Here is a 27,857-nt window from a genome sequence, read left to right as displayed (position 1 = left end):
GGAAGGTAGGGGAGGTGTATTATGGGTAAGGGGAGGAGTCTGGAGCTCGGAGCTGATGCTAGTAATCTTTGCCGGCTCGGATCCGATATGGATCTGTATTCCCACAGGTTGAAGATCAAATGAAGTAAACTACTTCAGATACTCTTTTAGCCCATTCATTCTCTAAAGTCAGGTCATAAAGAGTGGGCCAAACTGCTAGTTCTGCGTGACTGTCCTAACCATCCCTCAGGTGGTGCACCCCCCCTCCAACTGGCGGGCTCACCAAGGCTCTCCCCAGGCAGAACACCTTCCTTCTCATTCACAGCTCACTAACTCTGCAGCTGCGGCTCTAAGGCGACACCTTGGTTAACAGAGAGGAGTGCAGTATGGCAGTCCGGGCTCACTCGGTCCATACTCTATAGTGAAATACCTACTGCTCCTGGTAAGTTGTCACTCAAATGGAAGGTTCAAGCCAACTCCCCCAGGATGAGCAAGCTGAAAGGGACACTCATTTCTATCTTCTCTGGTCAATTCATACAGGCTTTAGAGCTGCTAATCAAAGTTGGTCACTTGAGGTGTAGTAAGGGGTTTAACCCTATATACTACACAGCTATCCCAGATGGAAAGGAGTTTATCTAAAAACTCCTACTACATGCACATATGTAGTTCAAACTAGCATTTTCTTTCACTCTTGTACTAAACAAGTAAAAACTATATGGTACTACGATCAGCCAAGCAAGTTTACAAAAAAGTGCATCCAAATACCTTCAATTTCTGAAAATGACTTTTGATATATTTTGTCTTTAAAATGAAAAAGACAAATAAATGGATGACATTAAAGTAACTTACTCCTACCTTTGTACTGGAATTTGCAATTACATCCTTTGGGTCTGCTTCAACCACACTGATGCAAGAGCTAATTGTGCCACAGGACCATGGAGAATAATGAGACAGGTGATCATCTTTAAATTTTGTACCAACAAGGCCACTTGCACTTTCAGGGAACTGCAACATTTTCAGAAAAAAAGAGAAGTCATTATATATTTAGGAAAATGTCTTCTTTTTGAGTAGCAATCCAGTCACATACTGAGCGAACAGTTGTGTAAGGTACTAACCATAACACCAAATGACTTCAATTACCTCTGTCTTAACAGTTAACTCATTAGGGCAAACAGCTCACTCTGGGCAGTCGTTAGCTACACTTTCTCCTGCTTAGCAGTAATGAAATATTGCGTTGGATGCTAGAACTGGCTGTCTGAGTACTATGTGCATGCACAGCCTAAATAACAGGGCTGAAATGCCAGCTTCTGAAGGCAGGCTAAATTAAAGTACAAAGAATATGGCTCCCATGGTTGGCCTAATGAAAAAAAATTGCTTTCACTGCCCAGTTTCGAGTGATAACTTGGGAAGACTAGTCTCTTTAGAAAAAGCAACATACTGATGTGTCCATCGATACATGAAGTTTTAAGGACTGGCTCTGTGTTGCAGAGGAATAATGCCCTGACTATGATCTAGATGACCAGAGAAGCTGGAGCCAAACAAGGGCTGGCGAGATATACGCAACTTAAACTACTGCTCCCACCTATGAGGGAGACCTGTGGTGGCTCTTCTGCCAATAGTTACTTGGGCTTTTTGGGGTGGGGGATGGGAATCACCCAAGCTGCGCAGAAGCATGTCAGAGAGCAGGCATGCTTTTCTTATCAGAAGCACAGGCAGTCCCCTCCATGATAACACTGAGCCCATATCAGCACAGGGAGTGGGGTTAGGGCACATTACAAAAAAAAAAAAAAAATATGCCCCCCAACAGTTGTCAAGATGATTGTTCCATGATCAGCTCTGTCCTGATGGGGAAAAAATGGGGATGGGGACACCTCTTGCCCTGTGAGGAACACACGGGCTAATAAATAACGGGAACCTGATGGCTGGCAAGCAAGGGCACACAAAAGTATTATGAAAAAAATATACAATCCAAACAACAAAAAACATGATGCTACAATCATATAGCCTTCACTCTCCATTCTTCTGCCATAAAGACACCTTCCTGGCAGAAGACTAGTCTACCATACTGCTGTGGTTTTAGATCACAACCTAAACAGAGCTAAAAGTTTTGGTCACAGTTAAGTTCAGTTAGCAAAAAATAGTTTTCACTCCAACAAGGAAAAAAGTTAAAGGGATTGGAGGGATGGATATTCACTGTGAAAATGAGTACAATTAATCAAAGTACAGTTGTGTTAGGAAAGTATCACAAAGTATTGCTGTACAAGTCCTACTTACCCATAAAAGAATATGTTCGAATTTCTTCATTGCTGCAGTAGCCTATGGTACTAATGCAGGAACAAGACAACTCATTCATCTACCTGCTTAAAAGAATAAACTACTTGAAACTTCAACAAGGCATCATTATTCCTCCCACAGGTAGGGCAACAGACATGGTTCTCCTAGGTCTGCTAGCTAAAGTGATTTCATCTGGACTAACACTTTGTACTCTGCTATGAGGGAAGGAAGGAGGATAAGGGCTGCAGCCCCTGCAGAACAGTTCTAGCAAACCCTCTCCTGGACCTAGAAAGGGAATCCAATCTGCAGTGCTTTGTAAAGTTATGAACAAAAGACCAAGTTGCTGACTATGGAATACTTCAAGCCCACCCCTTTTGCAGTACGCCATTGAAGGGGACTAGGCCCTGGTAGACTGTGCCATAACTTTGCCTGGAAAAGTTACACCATGCTGGGAATACCAAAAAGCATTAGCAAGAGACAACCATCTGGATAGAGTCTGTCTAGAGTGGGACTGGACTTTTAGTCCCAGCAAAGGAAACAGATGTTTAGCCTTCCTAAAGGACTTGGTTCTGTCAAAGTAGTAACTAAGCTATTTGTGCACATCAAATGTATGTAGAAATTTTCTTCAATTTTTTTTTGTCTCAGAAGAAAACTGGGAAAACTAAGAAATAACTTTAGGCACGAATGAAGGATTAGAGTGGAATGTGACCCTATCCATGTGGAAAACCAAACAGGGTTCACTCACCATGACAGCTTGCAACTCAGATACTTGCTTTGCAGAGAGAGTAAATAAAACAGTTTTCCAAGTAAAGAACTGCAAAAGTCAGCCTGAGAGGCTGGTTCAAAGTAGAACAAATTGGAGATCCCATGCAGGAGGAATCGGCTTATGAGGGAAACTTGTGCAACATTTCTTTCAGAAACTGTTTGACCACAAACATAGAAGAAAGAGGGAAATCCATAGGCAGACAAGCCGAGATGGCTTCAAGATGCACACAACGGGCCATCAAATTTGAGAACCAAAGGTGCTACTTCCCTTTCAAGACGCCTGTGATTGGCAAGACACCCAATCTGCTAGAGGGATGCCCCACACCTACCCACAGGCCTTAGACTGCTGAAGGTGAAGCTAAATTAACAATTTAGCATATTTTACTCTAGCAGTGTAAAATTTCCCTGGAAAAGCAATAAAATTAATGCTGTGACTCGCGTCAAGTATTCAAGTTCAAAGACCTTGTCTTTATATCCATAAACATTCTACCTCACTGATTGTTTTTAGTGGAAAATAATCTGTGGGCAAGTGACTGCATTCCATTGAAGTACACTTTGTAGTACTCAACATGTCTTAAGAGAAACTATTCACAAGGCGATATTACAAATAGTTTTGCAAAAGATAAGTCATATAACTCAAAAATGAATCAATTAAAAAATATATATACTTAATGCCAAATGACAACAGGACTCTGCCCCTCACCTCATCTCAGTTATTCCCCAGCTACTATTGCCTCATGTCAAGCCAAAGTCACTGCAATAATGCCTGTTGCTGTTAACTTAGGTGTTATCTAGCAGCGTGTGTTACTGTATTTAAAAAATGTCAGGACTAATCTTACCTGTTGTCTCACTGCAGTTTTACAGACTGTTTTCCCACTACTTACTCCACCATGGGCCAACAGATCGATAACAAAATCCTGGGTCCCCTAACTTATGGAAAATGGCACATTTTATCCCCTTATATAAAGGGGGTAAATACACTGGGATTACAAATTTCTGTCTCATAGCCATCCTGTCTCCACTCTCTAAAATCCTTGAAAGATGTATACATCACCAATTTCTCCACTACCTCTTACAAAATAAGCTAATCACTAATATGCAACATGGATTTTGGCTATATCTCAGCACCTCCACTGCATTACTACCAGTTACAGACACTATCAACAATGCCCGCAGCTCTAATAAATTTGTATCAGCAGTATTTCAAGATCTATCAAAAGCCTTTGAAATGGCCTCTCACACTAAGCTCCTCAACCAACTTTCCACCCTGGGTCTGGCATTTCCATCTATTCGGTGGTTCTCTAGCTATCTTGCCAGCAGGCAACAAGCAGTAAAATGGCAAGGATCCATCTCTGCATACCTTCTTACTTCCAAAGGAGTTCCACAAGGATCTATCCTTGTCCCTCTACTACTCAATATTTTTATCAATAAACTACATTCATCTTATGAAGGCACCTTGACTCCATATGCAGATGACTCTACCATCATCTGATCTTCAAACACCTTAACTCACCTCCAAGGAATCACTCAACGAGCTATCCTCTCCACTGAAATCTGGCTTTCAAAAGCACAACTCTTACTCAACTCCCAAAAAACAAAACTTCTCATCTTTATCCCAAATACTCACACCCCTAACAAAGCATCTCTTTTTGGCAAATGGCACTGCAATTGAATTAGTTTATGCTTTACAGCTGTTTTACATCTGTTTTCTTCTTGTCTTGCGTCCTTAACTGGACTAATGTCTATATTTAAATGCTATGTTTTTTTTTTAACCGTATAATGCAAATAATACTTAATGTGGAGCTTTTCTCCCCGGGCCTCCGCTGATAACAGACCTGTGTCCAGTCGGACTCTCCCGGTTAACAAATGTAAATAAATAAATAATTAGGACCCCCGACAGATAATAAAAAAGTTATGTACTTACCGAAACTTTCCATCTGTGTTGTCCATTTTCATTCTTCCTCAACTGTTGGGTTCGGATCAGGCACTTGGATCCAACTTGGCAGTTACTAAAGCTCCTGGCCACCAAAAAATCTCGAGCTCCTCCCCTATCCATAATGTACCAACCCCTAACATACATCAGATCTTGTTTGCTGTCTAACACAAAGTAGAAAGAATAATTACAACTTTCTTGACAGAAAGGTCATATCTGGAGCTCAATATTAAGGACAGTGGTGTCCTTGTAGTTTCTCGTTCTTCCAGAATTCAATAATGGCAAAGTAAGGAGGTCGGTGGGTGGGAAGCTGAGGAAGAATGAAAATGGACAACACAGATGGAATGTTATGCAAGTACATAACTTTATCTGATGTTGCCAATTTTCATTCTATCTCAACTGTTGGGACAGAGTCCGCAGCTACCTAAAATCCCAGGTGGACTCTAAGGAAAGATATTCCTGAGCACAACTGAGCCAAAAGCTGCTCTTCCTCTCGACACCAGATCCAATTTGTAATGAGTAATAAAGTTATGAGGATTTGCTGAACATATGTTGCCCATGGTAACTCTACACAGAAATACTGAAGCAGCAGCCATGGACCTAGTTGAATGGGCTCTTAGAGATCCTGGTAAGGACAGACTCAATTTGCTGTAAATAAATGATAAGCAATCTGTCAGCCATCTGACTAAATTCACCTTTGCAACTGACTTGCCCAATTTAGAATCTGCAAAGGATACAAATAATTGGGCCTAATTTCTTTTGTCCTATGTAAGTAAAAACATAACAGTCTCTGAACATCTAATAAATGCAACATATATTAATCAGTGTTTGCAAATTTAGGAAAGAAAACTGGCAAGTTAATAGACTGATTGAGAGTGGATTCTGACACCACTATGAGAAGGAAAGATGCACTGGTACGTAAAATGATTCTATCCTTATGAAAGATCAAGCAGGGAGGTTTAGATGACAATACCTGAAGTTCTGAAATTCTTCTAGCAGAGGTAATACCCACTACTAAGATAGTTTTCCAGTTCAGAAATTTAAGACTGCATTTTGCTGTTGGTTCAAAGGAGTAAGAAGTCAAGTTACAGACTGCTGCTAACTGAACTTTAATCGTTAAGGAACTAGCTCCCTCACTAAAAATTGTTGCCAAAATATCAAGTGCACATTGTACAGGAGCTGAAAAGAGGTCAATACATTTTTCTTGTACCCAGAAAAAAGAAGTTATGTTCTTACCATAACGTTCCATCTGTGTTGCTGATCTTCATTCATTCCTGATGAATGGGAGTCAGTTCAGACTCCTCGGAACCGTTACACAGCTTGCGTCAGCCAAAAACTCTCGAGCTAAGGCTCTACCCACAATGCCTCTCTCTCCATTACCTCAGGTCGAGTTTACAGCTAAAGTATAGGATATCAGAAGCCCTGTCTAAGGTAAACCCTAAAAGACCTCCCAGAACAAGAGCCTGAAGCTCAAGAAGTCCTTTCTGAAGCTCCAGAATTCCTTTGGAGGGGGCAGGATGGTGGGATGCCAAGAATGAATGAAGATTGACAACACAGATAGAATGTTATGGTAAGAACATAACTTCTTTATCTGATGTTGTCAATCTTCATTAATTCTTGAAGAATCGGACAGAGTCCTCAGCTACTTTAGATACTGGGTGGCCCTAAGGAAGCATATTCCTGAGCACCATAGAGCCAAGAGTGGCCGATGTTGCAGCTGAGCATATTTCTTCCATGGAAATCTTGGAATGAAAAGCAGCTGAGTTAGATACAGACCTGGTGGAATACACTTTAATAGGCACAACAACTTGTGGTTATTGCAACTGTAAATGAAAGTAACACAGTCCCTAAAGCCATTTTGATAAGGTAACTTTTGAGACAGGTTTGCCCAAGGTTGAACCTGAAAAGGACATAAATAATTTGTCTGACTTTGACTGTTTGATTCTGTCAAGATCAAAACGTAGCTGTCTGCGAATATCTAGCAGATGCTAGCAGTATTCAAATTTATTTATTTTGAAAATTTCAGGAAGACAAAGGGCAAGTCTATAGTCTGGTTAATATTAGACTCTGAAACCACTTTAGGAAGGAAGGACAGATTGGTTCGTAATGGCACCCTGTCCTTGTGAAAAATCATGGTTCATAATGGCACCCTGTCCTTGTGAAAAATCATGTAAGGGTGCTTGACAGAAAGCCTGCAATTCAGAAACTCTTCTGGCAGAAGTGAAGGCCAACCATAAAGAGAGTTTTCAATGACATAAATTTGAGATTGCAAGTAACTGCTGGCTCAAAGGGCTGAAGGAACAAAGATTGTAGCAATAAAGTCAAATCCCATGAAATTATAGCATCCTTGAAAGGGGGCTTTAAATGTGCTTTTAAGAAAAATTTTGCATAAACAATGGGAAATCAAGGTATGATCATCAAACCTATTGTGAAAACTGGAAAGGGCTGCTAACTGGACTTTAATGGCGGAAGTCGAAGCTCTTAGCTCAAAAAGTGATGCTAGAAACTCCCAAGATCTTCTCAACTGGTGCTGAAAAGGGATCTAATTTTTTTTGTATGGGCCAAGATAGAGAATCTCTTCCATTTGCTAAGATCGAGTTTCCTAGTGGATGGTTTATGACAGGCCAAGAGGATCTTCTGTACTGGGGAAGATAATTTGTTTAGTCTGGCAATTAATGGAATTGGAGATACCAAGCTGTCAGCCTGAAAATGTGAAGATTCGGATGCACCAATCCCTGTGGGTGAGACAGCAGGTCTGGAAATGGATCCAGAACCCAAGGAAAGTGAATCAGGTAAAGCCAAAGAAAGTGGAACCAGACTTGAAGAGGCCAATAAGGTGCAATGAGGATCACTTTGCTTCTCAACCTTTGGGCTTTCTTCAGGAATAGAAAGTACAGTTGTGTACCTACCATAAATGTAGATGTTCGAGTGTATTCACTGTTGCAGTCATTACACTTGGATTATCCTGCTGGCAGGCTACCTGCAGTCGTCCTGAATTTCAAAGTCCTGGTCCGGCGTCGGTTGCTGTCACCTCTTCCCTGAAGTCAGTGCGCTAGGAGTATATATAAGATGCAGCCGATGCCATTTTCTTCAGTTTTTCTTGTCCCAGATGTCAGATGCCCCCCAAAAGGGTAGGCTAAAAATATTGCTTATAAAAAGCATGCACTAAAATAAACATTACCTTCATCTACAAGCAAATACACCACATAGGTTGTATAGAATCGAGAAGTACAGATAAGTCCCAGCAAAGAAAGGGGGATGGTGGATAACCTGGACTGTAACAGTGAATACACTCAAACATCTACATTTATGGTAGGTACACAACTGTACTATGTTCATCATGTTTCACTGTTGCAGTCATTACACGTGGGTTGAATCCCAAAGCTGAGGTTGGGCGGCTGGGTCTAAATAGAATTAGGAGTGGCTATGAGGCCCTGCAGAACTGCAGTGGCAAAGCCTGCTCTGGATTTAGAGTAAAGAGGTATATGGTAGTGCTTAGTAAAAGTGTGCACTGAAGTCCAAGTTGCAGCCTCCAAAATATCCTTGGTTGGTACTCCTCTGAGGAAGGCTGCTGAAGTGGCTGCTGCCCTGGTCGAATGTGGTCTAATGCCCTTAGGCACTGATTTGCCATGTTGTGAATAGCAGAAATGAATGCAGTGTCCTATCCATTTTGAAATAGTCTGCTTTGAGATAGCCTTTCCTTGTGATCCTGGCAGCATATGCCACTAAAAGTTGCTCAGTCTTTCTGAAAGCTTTAGTTTTGTCCAAGTAGAAGCGTAGCTGTCTGTGTATGTCCAAAGAATGCAGAAGTCTCTCCCCTTTATTCTGTGGGTTTGGGTAAAAAGTAGGCAAATGAATGGTTTGGTTAAAAGCCACACTGGACACTACCTTAGGCATAAATGTTGGGTTTGTTCTTAGAGAAACCCTGTCCGGATGGAAGATAATAAAAGGTTCCACAGCCATTAATGCCTGTAACTCTGAGACTCTTCTTGCTGAAGTTATTTCTAGGAGCAGAGCTGTTTTCCATGATAAGAATTTTATCTCAGCTGTACTGGCTGGCTCAAAAGGAGGCAGTGTGAGTTTTTCCAAAACAAAATTGAGGTCACATGCAGGTATTGGTGCTCTCCTTGGAGGTCTTATGTTTTTGGCCCTTCTGAGGTACTGCCTAAGCAATGGATGTGAAAAAATAGGTGGGTCCGTATTGTAATGAGCTGAAATGGCAGAGGCATGGATCTTAATTGATGAGAAAGATAGGCCTTTGTCCAGCATCTCAGTTAGGTATTGTAAAATCTGAGGGATATTTGGTACAAGCGTGTCAATTCCTTGTGCCTGGTTCCAAGCACAGAATCTCTTCCATTTTTCTGCATAAGATTTTCTGGTGCTGGGCCTCCTGGCCTCCAAAATAACATCCATAACCACTTTAGAGAGAGGTATATTCGGAATGGTTACACTATCCGCCATGCAGCTAGATTTAGGGTTCTGAGCTGGCTGTGCAGGATCTGATTGTTTTGTTGGGTCATTAAGTGAGGAATTTGAGGCAATGTCCAGGCTGGGCCTTGAGACAAGCTCCTGAGGATTGGGTACCAGTGCTGGCGTGGCAAATCTGGGGCAATCAGTATCATTTGTGGCTTCTCTTGTCTGACCTTGAGGAGTACCTTGGGGAGGAGAGGCAGAGGAGGAAAGGCATATACTGTAAGGTTGTTCCAGCTGAATGACAAAGCATCCACTTTCCATGCTTGTTTGTGATAAGTCCTTGTGCAGAATCTCTGTAGTTGGCAGTTGTGACAGGAGGCAAATAGATCTATGTCTGGGCATCCACATTTCCTTGTTATCATGTTGAAGATTTGTGGATCTAGTTTCCACTCGTGAGGATCCATGAGGTTTCTGCTTAGTTCATCTGCCAGAGCATTTGTTTTTCCTGGCAGGAATTGTGCTTGCAGGTGTACTTGGTAAGTCAATGCTGTGTTCCACAAAATCATGGCTTGTCTGCAGAGGGGGTAAGAATGTGTACCTCCCTGCTTGTTTATGTACCACATGACTGTAGTATTGTCCGTCTTTACCAGCAGCTGTCCTGGATGAAGTAGGTCCTTGAAGGCTGTCAGGGCATTTTGTACAGCTAGCATCTCATTTTGATTGATGTGAAGATGCCTTTGGCTTGCGGGCCATGTGCCCTGAATACATTTTCCTGCCATGTGGGCCCCCCAAGCATAATTTGATGCATCTGTTGTTAGTGTTTCCTGGCTGTGGGTAAAGTGAATGGCTGTCCCTTGTTGTGGTGACAGGCCTGTGCCCACCATCAAAACTCCTGTTGCAAGCAGGGAATGAGTGAAATTAATGATTCCAGGCTGTGGCAATGTTGAGTCCAAACACTTTTTAGATACCACTGTAGCTTCCTCATATGCAGTCTTGCATATGGAATTAGCACAATGCAGGATGACATGAAGCCCAGAGCCTGCAGAATTTTTCTTGCAGATAACTGGGTCTTTGTTGCCATGCTTTCGAAGTAAGAAGTCAGTTGCCTTTGTTTGCCTGGCATAAGATAAGCTTGCACCCAGGAATATTATCTCTTGAGAGGGTACTAGTTTTGATTTCTTTTCATTTACTATGTACCCTAGACAAATTAGTAATCTTTTTACAAAGGCCAGATGCTTTAGTAGAATGTCTTTGGTCTCTGCTTGAATAAGGCAGTCCAAGTAGGGATATATTTGAATTCCTCTTTGTCTGCAAAATGCAATTACTGGTGCCAGGCATTTTGTGAAGACCCTGGGTGCAGTAGATAAGCCAAAGGGCAGTGCAGAGAATTGGTAGTGCATTGAGCCAACTATGAATCTGAGGCATCTTCTGCAAGATTGTCTGATTGGGACATGCAGGTATGCCTCTTTGAGGTCTAAAGTTAAAAGCCAAGCCTTCTTGCCCAGCATGGGCAGAAGCTGCTGCAGAGTCAACATTTTGAATTTTGGAACGTCCAGAAAAGTATTTAGAATACACAGGTCCAGAATTGTTCTCCAGGCTTTTTCCTTTCTTGGTACTAAGAAAAGTCTTGAGTAAAATCCTTGTCCCTGCTCTTGTTGTGGCACTGGCTGAATAGCCCTCATGTTCATGAGAGATGAAACTTGTTTTTGTGCCTCTGCCCATTGATTGTGTGGCAGGTCTGGCATACCTTTTGCCTTTGGTAGGGTGTGAAAGTGGAACCTGCAGCCATGAGAGACTATATTTAAGACCCATTTGTCCTGGGTGATCATGTGCCAATTTTGTGAAAAAAGTGCTAGCTTCCCCCCTAAGGGAGCTACCAAAAGATAAGTGCTTGGCATTGGCAGAGGGAAGTCACTGGGACTGTTTCCTACACGGCTGTGATTTGTCTTCTCCGCTTTTGGAGGTAGAAGCACCCCATTGTTTGGGCCTGTATGAGCCCTGGGACTGTCTGCCTCTCGGGAATCTGTATCTGCCTCTTTGTGGCCTGTCTGACACTGGAAAGGACCAATTCATAGAAGGCCAGTTCCTGCTAAATCTGGGTGGCTGTACCTGTAAGAAATCCTTTACTGTCTGCATAGATTTAGCTTTATCCTCCATTTTCTTCAACACATCTTCTTCTTTAACACCAAACAAAGTGTCATGCTGTAATGGAGCATCCAATAATTTTGCTTTAACATGATCAGGCAGATTCTGTTCCTTTAACCAAGCATGCCTTCTAATGACAGAACCTGTAACAGCGGCCCTGCAAGAGGCCTCCTGTGAATCAAAACCACATTGCAAAGTATGCTTTCCCACTTGTTCAGCTGCATGCAATAAATCCTGCATTTCTTTGTTCTCAAAACATTCAGAATTTGTCAACATTTTATGTTTTAGTAGTGACATTAAGTATTGCTGATATTTAGGCATATGAAACTGACAATTTAAAGCCCTTACAGCCAAGGTAGCAGAAGTGTAAACTCCCCCCCCCCATCTGTCCAGTGCCCTTGAATCCCTATCTGAGGGGACAGGGTTTTTTTGCAGTAGAGGCCTTGACCCCTTTGGGACCCTGAGATATAGTTTCTGGGTCAGCAGCAGGGTTTTTATATAGAAATTTAAGAGAATCTGGAACCCTGTAGTTTCTGTTGGGCTTAACAGGTGCAGGAGGTAAAGAGTCGGGAGACAGTCCAGACTCTGAAAATACATCATCTACAATGTCTAGAACACGTGGAATAGCAAGAGGTCTGTGCTGAGGTAGTAGAAGAAAGTCTCTGAGCCTTTTCTTAGATTCTGAGTAATCTTGGCTCTCCAAGTGGAAATGCTCCCTCATGGTATGCAGGGTTTCCCCAAAGGAATAATCCTCAGGAGGAGAAGCTGAAGGAATAGATTCTTCAGCACCAGAATCCTCATAGGGAGGAATAGAGTATCCCTGTTCTGAAGAGGAGTCAGAGGAAATGGAAACCTGATCAGAGGAATCATATTCAGTGTCTTGCCTAGGCCTCTTATCAGGAGAGGGATGGGAACCCCTGATCAAAGTAATTAGGTCTTCGGCCATTTTGAGCATCTGTTTCTTAGGCATGGAAGTCTGTCCTGGAGAATGCTGTACTTGTTTCCTTGTCTTTAAAGTTGTTTAGTCTTTGTCTTGGATGCTGAAGTTGGCTTGATATAAAGCTGTGTAGGTCTGATAACACCCTCAGAAGCCGATGCCTGCTCAGCGGCTCTGGACCCATCTGAGGGATTAGTTTCCGAAGGCCCAATACCTTGAGTATCCAGAGGCCTAGTTGTCTCCACGTGGGAGTCGGAGGCGGCCTGTGGCTCTGAGGTAGCGGGTGTCAGGGGTTGCGAAAGCACCTCACTGAGAACCGGCGACTGGCCTAGAAGAGGCTTCGTCGGTTTTGGACCTCGGATGCCTGTCCTTTTCTTTTTCCCTGCGCTTTTTATGAACTCCGGTCATCGGCTGTTCTGACGGCATTATATAGTTAAACCTTTGGCCAAAGTAATGAAATGCAAAATCGTACCGATGCTTAATAGTGTGTTGGTTAAATCTAGCACAAAACCGACAACTAGCAACGTCGTGGTCAGGGCCTAGGCAAGGAATACAGTAAGAATGAAAATCCTTATGAGGTATTTGCTTCCCATAAGAAATACAAACTTTTTCTGACATCAGTCTAGAGCAAGAAAAAAGTTTCCCCAACGGGGTACTTAGCTTTACTGAAGACTTCGGATCTGAAATTCAATTTCGAAAATCTCAGGAGTCGGCCGACTGGCACTTTCGAACTGCTTTTGCTTCGGGCACCGCGCGGCAAGAAAGACTGAAGAAAATGGAGTCGGCTGCATCTTTTATACCCCTGGCGCACTAACGTCAGGGAGCAGGTGACAGCAACCGATGCCGGACCAGGACTTTGGAATTCAGGCAGACTGCGGGTAGCCTTCCAGCAGGATAACCCAATTATAATGACTGCAACAGTGAAACACGATGAACATCTCCAAGTAGCAGCCTCTAGAATGTCTTTGGTTGGTACTCCTCTGAGAAAGGCTGCTGAAGTAGCTGCAGCTCTGGTGGAATGAGACCTAATGCCCTTGGGCACAGGTTTGCCATAGCGTAAGTAGCAGAAACGAATGCAGTGGCTTATCCACTTTGAAATAGTCTGCTTTGAAACAGCCTTTCCTTCTGATCCTGCAGCATATGTAACTAGTAATTGCTCAGTTTTTCTTAGAGCTTTAGTTCTGCTCAAGTAGAATCTTAGCTGTCTGTGTACGTCCAAGGAATGCAGAATTCTCTCCCCCTTGTTCTGTGGATTTGGATAAAAGGTTGGCAGATGAATAGTTTGGTTAAGAGCCACACTGGAAACCACCTTAGGCATAAATGAAAGATTGGTCCTCAGAGACACCCTGTCCGGGTAAAAAAATGATAAAAGGCTCCACAGCCATGAGGGCCTGTAGCTCTGAGATTTTTCTTGCTAAAGTAATTGCTAGGAGCAGAGCTGTTTTCCATGATAAGAATTTTAGATCTGCAGTAGCAGCTGGTTCAAATGGAGGCAGGGTGAGCTATTTCAACACATAATTGAGGTCCCATGCAGGTATTCGTGATCTTTTGGGAGGCCTTACATTTTTGGCTCTTCTAATATACTGCTTTAGTAAAGGATGAGAAAAGATTGGTGGCTCTGTATTGTAATGAGACGAAATGGCAGAGGCATGGATTTTTATTGATGAGAAAGATAGGCCTTTGTCAAGCATCTCAGTTAAGTATTGTAATATCTGAGGAATATTTGGTTTTGCTGCATCAGTTCCTTCTGCTTGATTCCAAGCACAGAATCTCTTCCATTTATCAGCATAAGATTTTCTAGTACTAGGCCTTCTGGCTTCCAAAATGACACCCATCACAGATTTACTGAGAGGTGTTGTTTGTATAACTACATGATCAGCCATGCTGCCAGGTTCAGTGTTTGCAGCTGATTGTGCAGGATCTGATTGTTTTGCTGGGACAGTAACCGAGGTCTTTGAGGTAAGGTCCAAGCTGGGTATTGAGACAAGTCCCTTAGGATTGGGTACCAGTACTGGCAGGGCCAGTCCGCGGCAATTAGTATCATCTTTGATTTCTCTTGTCAGACTTTTAGTAGGACCTTGGGAAGAAGAGGCAGAGGAGGAAAGGTGTAAACTGATAGGTTTTTCCAACTGAAGGATACGGCGTCCACTTTCCATGCTTGTCTGTGATAAGTCCTTGTGCAGAATCTTTTCAATTGATAATTTTGAGGAGAGGCAAATAGATCTATATCCAAGCTCCCCCATTTCTTTGTTATCATGCTGAAGACTTGTGGATGTAGTTTCCACACGTGAGGGTCCATAAAGTTTCTGCTTAAATCGTCTGCCAGAGTATTTTGTTTTCCTGGCAGGAATTGAGCTTGGAGATGTACTTGGTAAGTCAAAGCTGTGTCCCACAGTGCCATGGCTAGTCTGCAAAGGGGGTATGAGTGCATGCCCCCCTGCTTGTTTATATACCACATGACCATGGTGTTGTCCGTCTTTATTAGTAGTTGTCCTGAATGAAGTAAGTCCTTGAAGGCTGTCAGGGCATTTTGAACAGCTAACATCTCTTTCTGGTTGATATGCAGATGCATTAGTTTTGGGGTCCATATGCCCTGAATGCATCTTCCCGCCAGGTGGGCCCTCCATGCATAATCTGATGCGTCTGTTGTTAAGGTTTGGCTGGCAGGGGGTAGAGTGAAGGCCTGTCCCATGTTTTGGTGACACGCCTTTGCCCACCACAGAAACTCCTGTTGTAGGCAGGGAATGAGAGGAATCATTGTTTCCAGACTGTGACAATGTTGACTCCATAAACTTTTTAGGTACCATTGAAGTTTCCTCATATACAGTCTTGCATATGGAATCAGTAGGATGCAGGATGCCATGAACCCCAAGGCCTGCAAAGTTTGTCTTGCAAATAACTGGGATTTTGTTGCCATCAGTTTGAAGTTAGTAGTTAGTTGCCTTTGTTTGTCTGGCATGAGGAAAGCCATCTGGGCAGTAGTATTCAAGCTTGCACCCAGGAATGTTATCTTTTGAGAAGGTACCAGTTGTGATTTCTTTTTGTTTATTGTGTACCCTAGGCATGTTAGAAGCCTTTTCACAAATGCCAGGAGCTGAAGAAGAATGTCCTTGCTCTCTGCTTGAATGAGACAGTCGTCCAAGTAAGAATATATTTGTATACCACTTTGTCTGCAAAACGCAATTACTGGTGCCAGGCACTTTGTAAAGACCCTGGGCGCAGTAGATAAGCAAAGGGCAGTGCAGAGAATTGGTTAAGCCAGCCTTGAAATGGAAGTATCTTCTGCACGATTGTCTTATTGGGACATGCAGGTATGCCTCTTTTAGGTCTAATGTCACCAGCCAAGCATTCTTACCCAGCACGGGCAGAAGCTGCTGCAAAGTTAGTATTTTGAATTTTGGAATGTCCAGGAATGTGTTCAGAATTGATACATCCAGTATTGGCCTCCAGGCCTTGCCCTTTCTGGGTACCAAAAACAGTCTTGAGTAAAAACCTTGTCCTTTTTCCTGTTCTGGTACTGGCTGAATAGCCCCCATATCCATGAGGGATGTAACCTGTTTCTGTGCCTCTGCCCATTGATTTTTTAGCAGATCCGGCTGACCGTTTCCCATTGGCAGAGTATGGAAATGGAATCTGTATCCCTGTGATACTATGTTTAGCACCCACTTGTCCTGGGTTATTAACTGCCAATTATGAGCAAAAAGTGCTAATTTTCCCCCTAAGGGTGCTCCCAAAAGGTAAGTGCTTGGTGATGGCAGAGGGAACTCATTGGGACTGTTTTTTGTAGGGTTGCGCTTTATCTTCTCCAGATTTGGAGGTAGAAGCACCCCATTGCTTTGACCTGTAAGAATCTTGTGCCTGGTATCTAGAACCTTTAGGGTGTCTGGATTTGCCCCTTTGAGCTGTCGGACACAGGAAAGGACCAATTTTTTGTAGGCCAGTGTCTACTGAATCTTGGTGGCTGCACTTGTAATAAGTCTTTTACAGTGTGCATAGACTTAGGCTTGTCTTCCATTTTCTTTAAAACATCTTCTGCCTTAATACCAGAGTATAATGCTGTAAAGGTGCATACAGTAATTTAGCTTTAACATGATCAGGCAAATTTTGCTCTTTTAGCCAGGCATGCCTCCTAATCACAGATCCAGTAACTGCGGCCCTGCAGGAGGCCTCTAAGGAATCAAAACCATATTGCAAAGTATGCTTTCCAACTTGTTCAGCTGCATGCAATACTTCCTGCAATTCTTTATTTTCTGCACATTCAGAAATCAACATCATTTTCTGTTTCAGCAATCCCATAACATGCTGTTGATACTTGAGCATATGAAACTTTTAGTTATGTACTTACCATAACTTTAGATGTATGGGATCCATCTCGCCTACATTCTGTACTGATGGGTTCACTCGGCACGCTCTACTATAGAACAAAGTCTCTTATTGGCTGAGCTGTCCCACATCCCAGGATGCACAACCACTGCTTCCCCAGATCTTGTTTGTCCGCACACATGCACACACACATAGACTGTTGATATAACATTGCCAGGTGTTTCAAGATGAAACAGCTGAACTCGAACCGTCCGGTCTCTTCTGATCTCCAAGGCAGGAAGAAGGAGGTGGGTTATTAGGAATGTAGGCGAGATGGATCCCATACATCTAAAGTTATGGTAAGTACATAACTAAAAGATGTAATGTGATCCTATCTCGCCTACATTCTGTACTGATGGGACAGCGTCCCTAGCACCTGATTCCTGGGTGGCTCACTGGAAAATACTCCTGAGAACTGTGGAACCAAAGGAAGCTCGCCCCTGAGATGCCACGTCCAATTTGTAATGAGAAATGAAGGTGTGAGGAGAAGACCACGTAGCCGCAGCACAAATGTCACTAATGGCAAGTTTGGAATGAAAAGCTGCCGAAGTAGCCATAGCCCTGGTAGAATGAGCTTTCACTGTAGCTGTAAGCTCTTTATTAGAAATGAAGTAAGTATGACTGATACAGTCTCTGATCCACTTGGCAATAGTGACTTTCGTGACGGCTTTGCCCAATTTATTGTCCGAAAAGGACACAAACAACTGATCTGTTTTCCGTGCTTGGTGCGTCCTATCCAAATAGAAGCGTAATTGTCTGTGAACATCTAAGGTGTGAAAGATGTATTCTGCTTTGTTTGAGTACTTTGGGAAGAAAACTGGAAGCTCCAATGATTGCTGCAGACAAAAACTAGAACAAACCTTAGGAACAAAGGATGGGTTCGGTCTGAGGGATACCCTATCCTTGTGAAAAAACAGGTATGGTGGTTTGACGCATAGGGCTTGAAGTTCCGAAACTCTCCTGGCTGATGTAATTGCAACTAATAAAGCAGTCTTCCAAGAAAGAAATTTTAAGTCACAAGATGCTGCCGGTTCAAAGGGGGAAGAGGTCAAAGCACCTAACACCACATTAAGGTCCCACGGTGGAGCGGGATGAGATATCGGGGGCCGTAGCAACCCAGCACCTTTCATGAAGGCTTTACACAACTTTTTGCTCATCAAAGGTGGTTCTATGCTCTCATGAAAATTGGAAATAGCTGCCAATTGGACCTTGATGGTAGAGACCGAACAACCTTGATTGAACAGAGAAGCTAAAAACTTCAGAACCTCTGACACTGGGACTGTTATGGGGTCTAATCCCCGGAGTTGGGCCCAAATAGGGGTTGGGAGGGTGGCCTAATGGTTAAGGTGTTTGCGTTATAAACACAAGGTGCAGGGTTTGAATCTCACTAGGGATAATTGGCTAGGCTTAAAATACCTCGCAGGGGCAGTTTGCCTAGTACAAACCTACAAACCTAATAGCAAATCTCTTCCATTTGCTGCTATACATTTTCTTAGTAGAAGTCTTGTGGGCCGAGGACAACATATGTAAGACTTCTGGGTCCAAAGCATGGTTCCTGGCTATGGTCGGAAGAGGAGGAGCCAAGCTGTTAACTTCAACGAATGGAGGGACTGATGAAGCTGTCCCGACTGATGGGTCAAGAGATCCGGAACTTGGTCCAGGAACCATGGACCGTCCAGTGCATATTTCCGAAGAAAGGGAAACCAGACTTGACGAGGCCAGTATGGGGCAACTAAAATCATTTTTCTCTCCAAGCAAATCGCCTTCTGGATCACCTTGGGAAGAAGGGGAACTGGTGGAAAGGCGTATAGCAGACCGGTGGGCCAAGCTTGGACTAGGGCGTCCTTGGGAATCTCCCCCAGAACTGGGGTGAGAGAGAAGAACTGTTGGCATTTTGTGTTGAGGGGGGTTGCGAAAAGGTCTCAGCAAGGAGTTCCCCATCTTCTGAAAATCTGAGTTGCCACTCTGTCATTCAGAGACCACTCGTGAGGGGAGAGAATAGTTCTGCTCAGTCTGTCGGCTATCACACTGGATCTCCCTGGAATGTGTGTTGCTACCAGAAAACGTTTGGTTGCAATCGCCCAATCCCATACCTTCATGGCCTCTCTGCAAAGGGGGTAGGATCTGGTCCCTCCCTGTTTGTTCAGGTACCAGACTACTGACATGTTGTCGGACTGAATGGCAGTCATGCCATGGGGGAGGTAACTGTGTAGTGCTTGCAGCGATAGAAGCACCGCCCTCATTTCTAGTATGTTGATGTGGAGGAGACTCTTGTCGGAGTGCCACTTGCCTTGGACTGACCTGCCCAGGTAATGTCCCCCCCACCCCGTCTGGGAGGCGTCCGTAGTCAATGTGGCCACTGGAGGTGGTGGAACAAGGGTCCCCTGATCCAGGTTGGAGGAAAGAAGCCACCAACGAAGGTCCTGTTTGCACGTCTCTGTGATCAGAATGTGGTGACTGAGAGGGAGATCCTGATAAGACCACTGGACTGACAGGAGCCACTGGAGAATCCTCATATGTAACCTTGCCAAGGGGACTAGGAGAACGGTGGCCGACATGGAACCTAACAGTTGTAGGACCATCCTGGCTGGGGCTCGACGTTTGAGGAGCAAGGCTCGAACTTGAGACTGTAGTGTTTCTATCCTCTCTGTAGGAAGATAGACCCGCATTTGCTTTGAGTCTATCTCTACTCCGATAAACCGAATGCGCTGAGATGGCAGCAACACGGACTTTGTCCAATTGAAGGTGATTCCTAGGGAGTTGCCTAGAGATATGGTGGCTGCTAGATTTTGCAAGAGTAGACGCCTGGAGGTGGCAGTTAGGAGCCAGTCGTCTAGGTATGGAACCACCTGGAATCCCAGACTTCTCAGGTGAGCAGTCACCACCGCCAAACATTTGGTGAACACCCTGGGGGCTGTGGTGAGACCAAAGGGCAGTGCACGGAACTAGAAATGACCGTCTCCCAGGCTGAAGCGCAAGTGTCTCCTGGACGCCTGATCTATCAGGATGTGATAATAGGCGTCCTTGAGATCTATGGAGCACATCCAAACACCTTTCACCAGCAGCGGGAGAATGGATTGCAAGGTGACCATCCGGAACTTGGACTTCTTCACTGATCGATTTAGCTTGCTGAGATCCAAAATGGGCCTTAAGTCCCCGGTCTTTTTTGGCACCAAAAAGAATCTTGAGTAAGTCCCTAATCCGGTCTGGCCTGCGGGGACAGGTTGGATGACTCCTTTTTGAAGCAGCTTTGAGATTTCGTTGGCTGCAAGATCCCGTTGACTGGGTGGCGGGTCCGGGATTTTTTGGGATGGAGGGGGGGGGGTTGAGAGAAGGGGATGGTGTAACCTCCGGCGATGATTCAGAGCACCCATCGGTCCTGAGTGATACTCTCCCAGGCCTTTAGGTGCTTCAAAAAATGACCCCCGACTGGCTCCGGAGCTGCACAGTCGGGCAATCCTTCAGGGATTCTGGAAGGTTGAGGAGCCACGAAAGGACTCGCGGTCTCCAGTATTGCGGGGGCCTCTGCCGCCTCTGGTACGGCATCTTCCTGAAAAATTTCCCCCTCCTCTGCCTCTAGAAGGGGGATCGCTCTGCTGTGAAGAGTAAGACTTTTGAGATTTACAGAACCACATTTTCCCCCCTCTTCTAGCCTTGGGATAAGGCCTGAAGGGAGTGGAAAGTCATGCCCCTACGGCAGTTAAAGTCTTACCCTCTTGTTCACAGCAAGTCAAGGTGTCCTTTACCTTGGGTCCAAACAGAGAGGACCCATCAAAGGGAGCGTCGGCAAAGGAAGACTTGAAGGCTTCCGCAAAATGACACAGGCGAAGCCAGGCTTGTCTCCGTAGAGCAACACCTGTTCCCGCCGCTCTGCTCGCCCCCTCGGCTGCATATGAAATGAGCCTCATGGACGAGTTCGACAACGATGATAGGGTAGCCAGCTGAGAGCTAACCGTCTGGGCCAACTGCTCAGGTAAGTTACCAGAGAGGGTATCTGAAAGTTCCTTGACCAGATCCCTCTGAAGTCTGGTGAAGTGCGTCAGATAATTCAGAGACCTTAAAGTAAAGGTTGCTGAAGTAAGGGTGCGCTTCCCGTACCGATCCATGCTCCTGGACTCTTTATTAGGAGGATGGACGGACGTTGAAGCCTCTGCCACATCTTGTTGGGTAGCAGATGCCACCACCAGGGCATCTACAGCCACACCTTTGGAGAGAAAATCCTTTTCGGGGGGTGCTGAAAGCAATTTATTGGGGTGAGCTGGCACCGGTTCCACAGAATCCGGGTGTTCCCACGTCCTTCGAGAGATCAAATCCAGAAGCTCATCGAAGGGCGGAGACACCCAGGAGGCGGAGGGCTGAGCCCCGAAGGCCTTGAGGAATACCGACTCCTCAGCGGAAGGGGGTTTGGACTGCCAGTCACCTCGTTGCTTCAGGATTTCCAAAATGTCCGCAAAGGAGACATCATCCGAGCACGACTTGGGGACCCCTCCGCATCATCGAGGTCGGTGTCCGAGGTGAGAGACTCGTCAGGGGAGTCGACATGCTTCCTCTTGCACTGTCTCTTCCTTGGAGGTTCCTCCGAAGAAGCTTCGGAGGGACCTTCAGGAAGGAGGGAACCCCCGATGGGGGTGGCCTCAGGCCCCAGGGCTCCGCTGTCTTGAGACAGGGGGACTACAAAGGAACCAGTCTCCGTGCCAAGGGAAGGTGACAGTGAGACTGTGGAGGTGGCCAAAGAAGATTTGGCCAAAGCACTCCTCATGGCCCTGAAGGCGGGACCCCCAGAGTCCTGGGAAGGTCCGACCCCCAAGGCGACAACAGTAGACGGCACTCCCGCAGCTGAAGCACCGAGAGGGAGGCTCGGAACCGAAAACATCGGTCCCGAAGCATCACCCCCGGGGCCGACAGAGGAGGTCCGTGTACCGAACTCCGACCCGAAAACCTCCACCGGCTCCACCAGCACCGACTCCAATGGTGCCGAGGCTGTTGGAGGAGGAACCAAGACAACAGGGTGGGCAACCGGCTCCAGAGCCGACTGGGCTGGAGCCGAAACCAACTTTTGGAAGACCGGAGACTGAAACAGCCTTTGAAGTATCCTGTCTATGTCCGAATCCGACATTCTCGAAGACCGAGAAGAGATTGAACGAGTTCAAGTCGACTTCTCCACCGGTTCCGAAGGACTGGGGGACCGGCTCCGAATAGTCTCGATAAATATCGGTGCCGAGGGAGACTCCACAACCATTGCAATTTCCCTCGGAGCCGAAGAGGACTTCGGCGCCGAAGGGGAAGAGTATGAGCGGGCAACTCTCATCGGCTCCGAAGACTGTCTTCGGAGCCGATGAAGGTGACCCGCCTCTCGAAGCTCTAGCCGTCGGCTCCGAAGCCAGAGGAGTCGAGGCTGGAGGCATCGAGGCAGACCGTTCCGCCCTCGGCTCCTTAGTCCGTGGAGCTGATGGAGAAGCCTGCCGAGATTTCTTTGTAGCCGGTTCCGATGGACTGGTCGGAGCCGACGATTTCTTCTTCTTAGAAGGTGAAGAGGAAGAAGATAAAGCCTCCTCAAAAGAAGGGGTGATAAGCCCTTTTAAAATCAATTTGTTTTTCCTCTCTTGGAGGACACGGGAGGAAAAAGCGTGACAAACGCTACTTGACTCATGAAGATGCTTAGGGCCTAAACAATAAACGCACAGAGAGTGATCGTCCGTGATGGACATTTTGTAGCTGCATTTAGAGCATTTTTTGAATCCTGAAGGTCTGTGCTCTTTCGACATATTGAAACACAAATAATTACCACAGAAAAAATTCTTTAAAGTACACTAACAATAACGAATAGCTTAAAGAAGCTGAGGACAAGGCCCCTCTAACTCAAACGGGAACACTTGAAGAAAGACTCGCACACAAAAAAGTTTTCCACAAAGAGCGAGGGCAAGGCCCTTCTAACTTAAACGAGATCCTTTCCCTCAAACTAGACAATTTTAGCACAAAAAACACAATGTCACAGTCACACAACAACGAATAGCTGTTAAAACAGCTTTTGGGTAGGTTAGCAAAAAATTTCTGACAGAAACTTTTTAAATAACAAGCACTTAGCTCAGCCAAGTCCGAGACCACGTCTTTGCTGTAGAAGCGGCAAACGAGATCTGGGGAAGCAGTGGTGGTGCATCGTGGGATGTGGGACAGCTCAGCCAATAAGAGACTTCGTTCTATAGTAGAGCGTGCCGAGTCGGAGACGAGGATCGGCTCTGAACCCATCAGTACAGAATGTAGGCGAGATAGGATCACATTACATCTGGAAGTTTAAAGCCCTAATTGCCAAGGTTGCAGATGTATAAACATTCTTTCCCCATCTATCCAGTGCCCTTGAATCTCTGTTAGAGGGGGTAGGAATTTTTGCTGTTGAGGCCTTTGGACCCTGTGAAATAGTTTCAGGGTCAGCAGCGGGGTTTCTAAATAAAAATTTGTGTGAGTCAGGGACCCTGTAATAACTGTCAGGCTTGCTGGGAGCCAGAGGTAAGGAGTCAGGAGACAAGCTTGACTCCGAAAACACAATCTACAATGTCTAAAACAGGGGATATGGCTAAAGGCCTGTGCTGAAGGAGAAGGAAATCCCTGAGCCTCTTTTTTGATTCTGAGAAATCTTGACTCTCCCAGTGAAAATGCTCCCTCAAAGTATGCAAGGTTTCTCCAAATGAATAATCCTCAGGAGGTGATGCAGATGGGACAGATTCCTCTGCATCAGAATCCTCATAGGGAGGTACAGATAATTCCTGATCAAAAGAGGAATCAGAAGAAATAGAAACCTGATCTGAAGATTCATAATCAGTGTCTTGCCTAGGCCTCTTATCAGGAGGAGGTTGGGAACCCCTGATGAAGGTAATTACGTCTTCAGCCATTTTGATCATCTGTTTTTTTAGGCATAGCAGCCTGTGCACGTGGCTCATATGTCGGTTTTTTAGCTTTAGAAGTTGCTTTTGCCTTTGGTTTTGCAGCTGTCATCGGTTTTATATAAAAATGTTGAGGCCTGAATACACCCTCAGAAGCCGGTGCCTGCTCAGCGGCTCCGGACCTATCCGAGGGAGAGACATCCATGGGTACGAGTATCTCGTGGCATACCGGGCTCCACATGGGTCTCGGTAGGGGCCTGCGACTCGAAGGTAGCGGGTATCAGGGGCTGCGAAAGCACCTCACCTAGTACCAGCGAACTGGCGAATGGCTTAGGAGAAGCTTTGTCGTCGGTTTTGGACCTCGACAGTCTGTCTCTGTCCTTTTCTTTGCATTTTTGTGTACTCCGGTAGTCCATTTGCTATCCGACGACATTTCAGGATAGTTAAATCTGTTTCCAAAATATTTTGAGGCAAAAATATACAGATGCTTAATAGTGCGTTGGTTAAATCTAGCACAAAACTGACAGCCAGGCACGTTGTGATCAAGGCCTAGGCAAGGAATACAATATAAATAGAAATCCCTATGAGGTATTTGCTTCCTACAAGTAATACAATTATTAACTTTTTCTGACATCGGTATGGAGCAAGAAAAAAGTTTCCCCATCGGGGTACTTAGCTTTAGTGAAGACTTCGGTTCCGAAACTCGAAAATTTCAGGAGTCGGCCGACTGGCACTTGCGAACTGCTTCTGCTTCGGGCACTGCGCGGCAAGAAAGACTAAAGAAAATGGCGTCAGCTGCTTGCTTTATACCCCTAACGACCTGACATCATGGAAGAGGAGACAGCAACTGACGCAGGACCCAAGACTTTGGAATTCAGGCCTAGTGAGGGCAATCTGCCATCAGATTACCCAAATGTAATGACTACAACAGTGAAACACGAAGAACATCCTTCTGGAGTGTTTGTCCATCTTTACGTGGTAATACGAACCCTGAAGATCTGCAGAGAACATCCAATCATTCTCCTTCAGAAAAGGGAGGCTAGACTGAACCATGACCATCCCGAATTTTGATTGCTGAATGAACTTGTTCAGAAGGCTAAGATCTAAAATTGGTCTGTAGTCCCCAGTTTTTTTTTTTTTTTGGCACTAAAAAGAATTTCGAGTAAAATCCATATCCTGTTTTGTCTGGTGGGACTTCTTGGACAACTCTTTTCTTGAGCAGTTTTTGAATCTGTACGACTGCTTGATCCCTCTGACTGGGTGGAACATTGGGGATTCGTTTTGGGGATTTTGGAAAGGGAGTGAAGGGAATTCTGTAATGTCTGGTGATAATTCTCTGCACCCAAGTATCTGAAGTTAACAACCAGGCTGTTTGGTGCAGTGAAAATCTTCTCCCGACTGCTTCCAGTGGTAAGCAATCGGGCTGGTAGGGCTGTCCGGAGAAGGAATTTCTGGAGCCCTGATTTCGTGGACCTCCTCTGCTACAGGGAGGGCGTCTTCCATTAGAACTTTCCCCTGTGCCCTGAGGGGAGTATTCACCACATGACCTGAAAAGGCCCTTGGGATTTTTTGAACAACATTTTTCTACTCCTCTCATTCCTTGAGTAGGATGGTTGAGGAGTAGAAAAACAAACGCTCAAAGCAGACTAGATCTTTCCATATTTTTCAATCCTGTCTAGTGAGTTTTTGACTTTGGGATCAAACAAAGAACTTCTGTCAATAGGAGCATTGATGAAGGAAGACTTGAAAGGTTCTGCAAAATTACACAAGTGCATCCAGGCATGACGCCTTATGGCAGTGCTTGAACCCACTTGCCTAGTCATTCCTTCGGCTGCATGAGTGATGAGTCGCATGGATGAATTCGATATAGACTCCAGGGTGGCAAGCTGAGAGGCAACTTTACCCTATTCCTAGTCAGACACAGCTGCAGCTAGAGTATTTGATAGCTCCTTTACCAGATCCCTTTGGAGTACAGTAAAGTGTGCCATGAAGTTCAAGGACCTAAGAGTGATGCTTGATGATGCAGACACCCGCTTCACAAACCTGTCCATTGTCCAAGACTCTTGGTGTTAGTAGGATAGACAGTGCAACTCTCCTCAGCAAGTTCCTTTTTGGTGGCCGCCACTACCACCATGGCATCTCCTGCTAAACCCATGCCCCAGTGAGGTTGATCTTCAGAAGCTGTTAAAATTTAGTCTGGCCTCTGGGAAATCGGCTCTATAGAATCAGCAACCTTCTACGCCCGCTGCGCGATCAGTTTAATAAGGTCATCAGCGGGAGGGGTCACCCAGGAAGTAGATGGGTGAGCACAGAAAGCCTGCAAGAACACAGATTCCTCTGAGGATCAGATGGGGGGACTTCCAATCACCCCTCTGTTTTAAGATTTCTAGGCTGTCTCCAAATGAGACATCTTCAGGGGTGACTGTGGAAATCCCTCCCCTTTCATCATAATCTGCGTTTTCCGTGACAGATTCTTCTGGGGAATCTGAATGCTTCCACTTGCAAACCTTCTTATGCAGTGGCTTCTCAGTGGGATCTCTGGGGAGGACTCCGAAGAAGAGGGGCCCTGAACAGAGATATCTTGCACCTTCGTGCCAGTTTCCGACAGCTGTGCTCCAGATGGTACAAATATGTGACACTCCTATGTAGAAGGGGCCAGCTAAAAGCCCACATGGGCTAAAGCTCTCTCCATAATTTGGAAGGTAGCCCCCCCCCCCCGAAGAGGGATGGGAGCCCGAAACCGATAAAGACAACCTTGGAACCGGGGTCACACCCTGCTCCAAAGTGTTGCCCTCTAAAGCAGGAGCTGGGTGAAGAGTCCGAAACTGTCAGGTTTCCTAGGGCCAAAGATGGCCCAGAGAAAACAATTGGTACCATACCGAAGCCCCCTGAACAGACAGCCAAACCACAGCACCAGGTGTCTATCAGTTCTGTTGGAGCAAAAGACATCAGAGCCGAACCAAGTACCGAAGAAATAGCTTCTGCCGGCACCGGAAAAGCTGGAAGGGGGGTAATCGAAATGGTGGGCTCCAAACCAATAAAAGAGGTTGGAGAAGGATAATCAGGAGGAGTCCTGGGAGAATAGGCCTTGGCTCTAGGATGGAGGGAGGTCTGAGTGGGTGCGGGAAGACACTTACCAATCTCACCAAGTCTACCTTGGAAAAGCTTCCAGTTGAATGGACCAACATGCGCAAGGAGACTCTGGCCTACCTACAAAAGGACTGGGGTGCTGACCCAGAAAGGGGTCTTTAGAAGGAGAATACCTTGTTTTGGGAGGTACAATTACTTTGATCTTTGGCACCATATGCTGCGAAACAGATGGAGAAGTCAGAACTGAGTGGAAAGTTAAGGTTGCTGGAGCCAACTAGGTCATCAGTGCAGAGACTGGGAAGGTCGGTGCCAAGTCAGTCAAGATTGGTCCATAAACAGTCGGTACTGATGGAAACATAACTGTCGGGGCCGAAGGCTGTGTCACAGATAATTTGGTAACTTTACTCTTTGGGTCCGAAGAAACTAATGGAACCGATGTCTTGTGAGATTTGGAGTCTGATGCTGATGATGAGCTTGGTACCAAGGGACCTCTCTTTTTCATTTCAATTTTGGAAGACTCTGGCTTAGAGAGGGCTTTGTCAAAGGAGAATTTTAACAATCCCTTTAAAATATCAGTTTGTTTCGATGCTCTGCTAAAGTTCGGGAACTGAAACCCTGGCAGATCTTAAAGACAGTCTCTAAGTGGGACTCACCCAAACAATATATGCATGAAAAATGCCCATCTGAATTGGGCATCTTTCTTCCACAATCTTGGCACTGCTTGAAGCCTGAAGTGCTTATCTGCTTCTCCACCATTTTAAAGACACACACACACATACCCGCACACACACACGCACACGCACACACAGTTATTCTAAACAGAGAAAAGAAGGGAACTTACCAACAATGGTAGGAAGAAGTACCTATAATAGGGTAAGGGGAAGATAGCAACGATGGTATTATTTATTTACTGCATTTGTTAACTGGGAAAGTCCACTGCGCCTGTAAAGAGCCCATTTTCAATGGAGGCCTGGGGAGAAAAGCTCCACAAAGATAAAGAAAATCGCTTAGAAAAACAAGATAGTACAATACAGTTACATTGCATGAGACTGGTAAATAGCAACAAAGGTGCAGGAAGAAA

At 45.2% G+C, this 27,857-nt stretch overlaps 1 protein-coding gene across 3 annotated transcripts in view; it reads right to left on the bottom strand.

Moving 5' to 3' along the window:
* The window catches only part of RC3H2 (ring finger and CCCH-type domains 2), a 2,406,224-nt gene that overhangs the window by 660,924 nt on the left and 1,717,443 nt on the right, over positions 1-27,857 (bottom strand). For all 3 annotated transcript variants that reach the window (XM_044058310.1, XM_044058308.1, XM_044058309.1), the window contains one exon: positions 835-984. In XM_044058310.1, the coding sequence (XP_043914245.1) occupies positions 835-984 (150 nt within the window). The remainder of the gene's footprint in view (positions 1-834; positions 985-27,857) is intronic.

The sequence above is a fragment of the Protopterus annectens genome, chromosome 16.part0, assembly GCF_019279795.1.
Source record: "Protopterus annectens isolate FY-2018-M chromosome 16.part0, PAN1.0, whole genome shotgun sequence".
NCBI lineage: Eukaryota > Metazoa > Chordata > Ceratodontiformes > Protopteridae > Protopterus > Protopterus annectens.
This window is presented reverse-complemented; position numbering and strand designations above follow the sequence as displayed.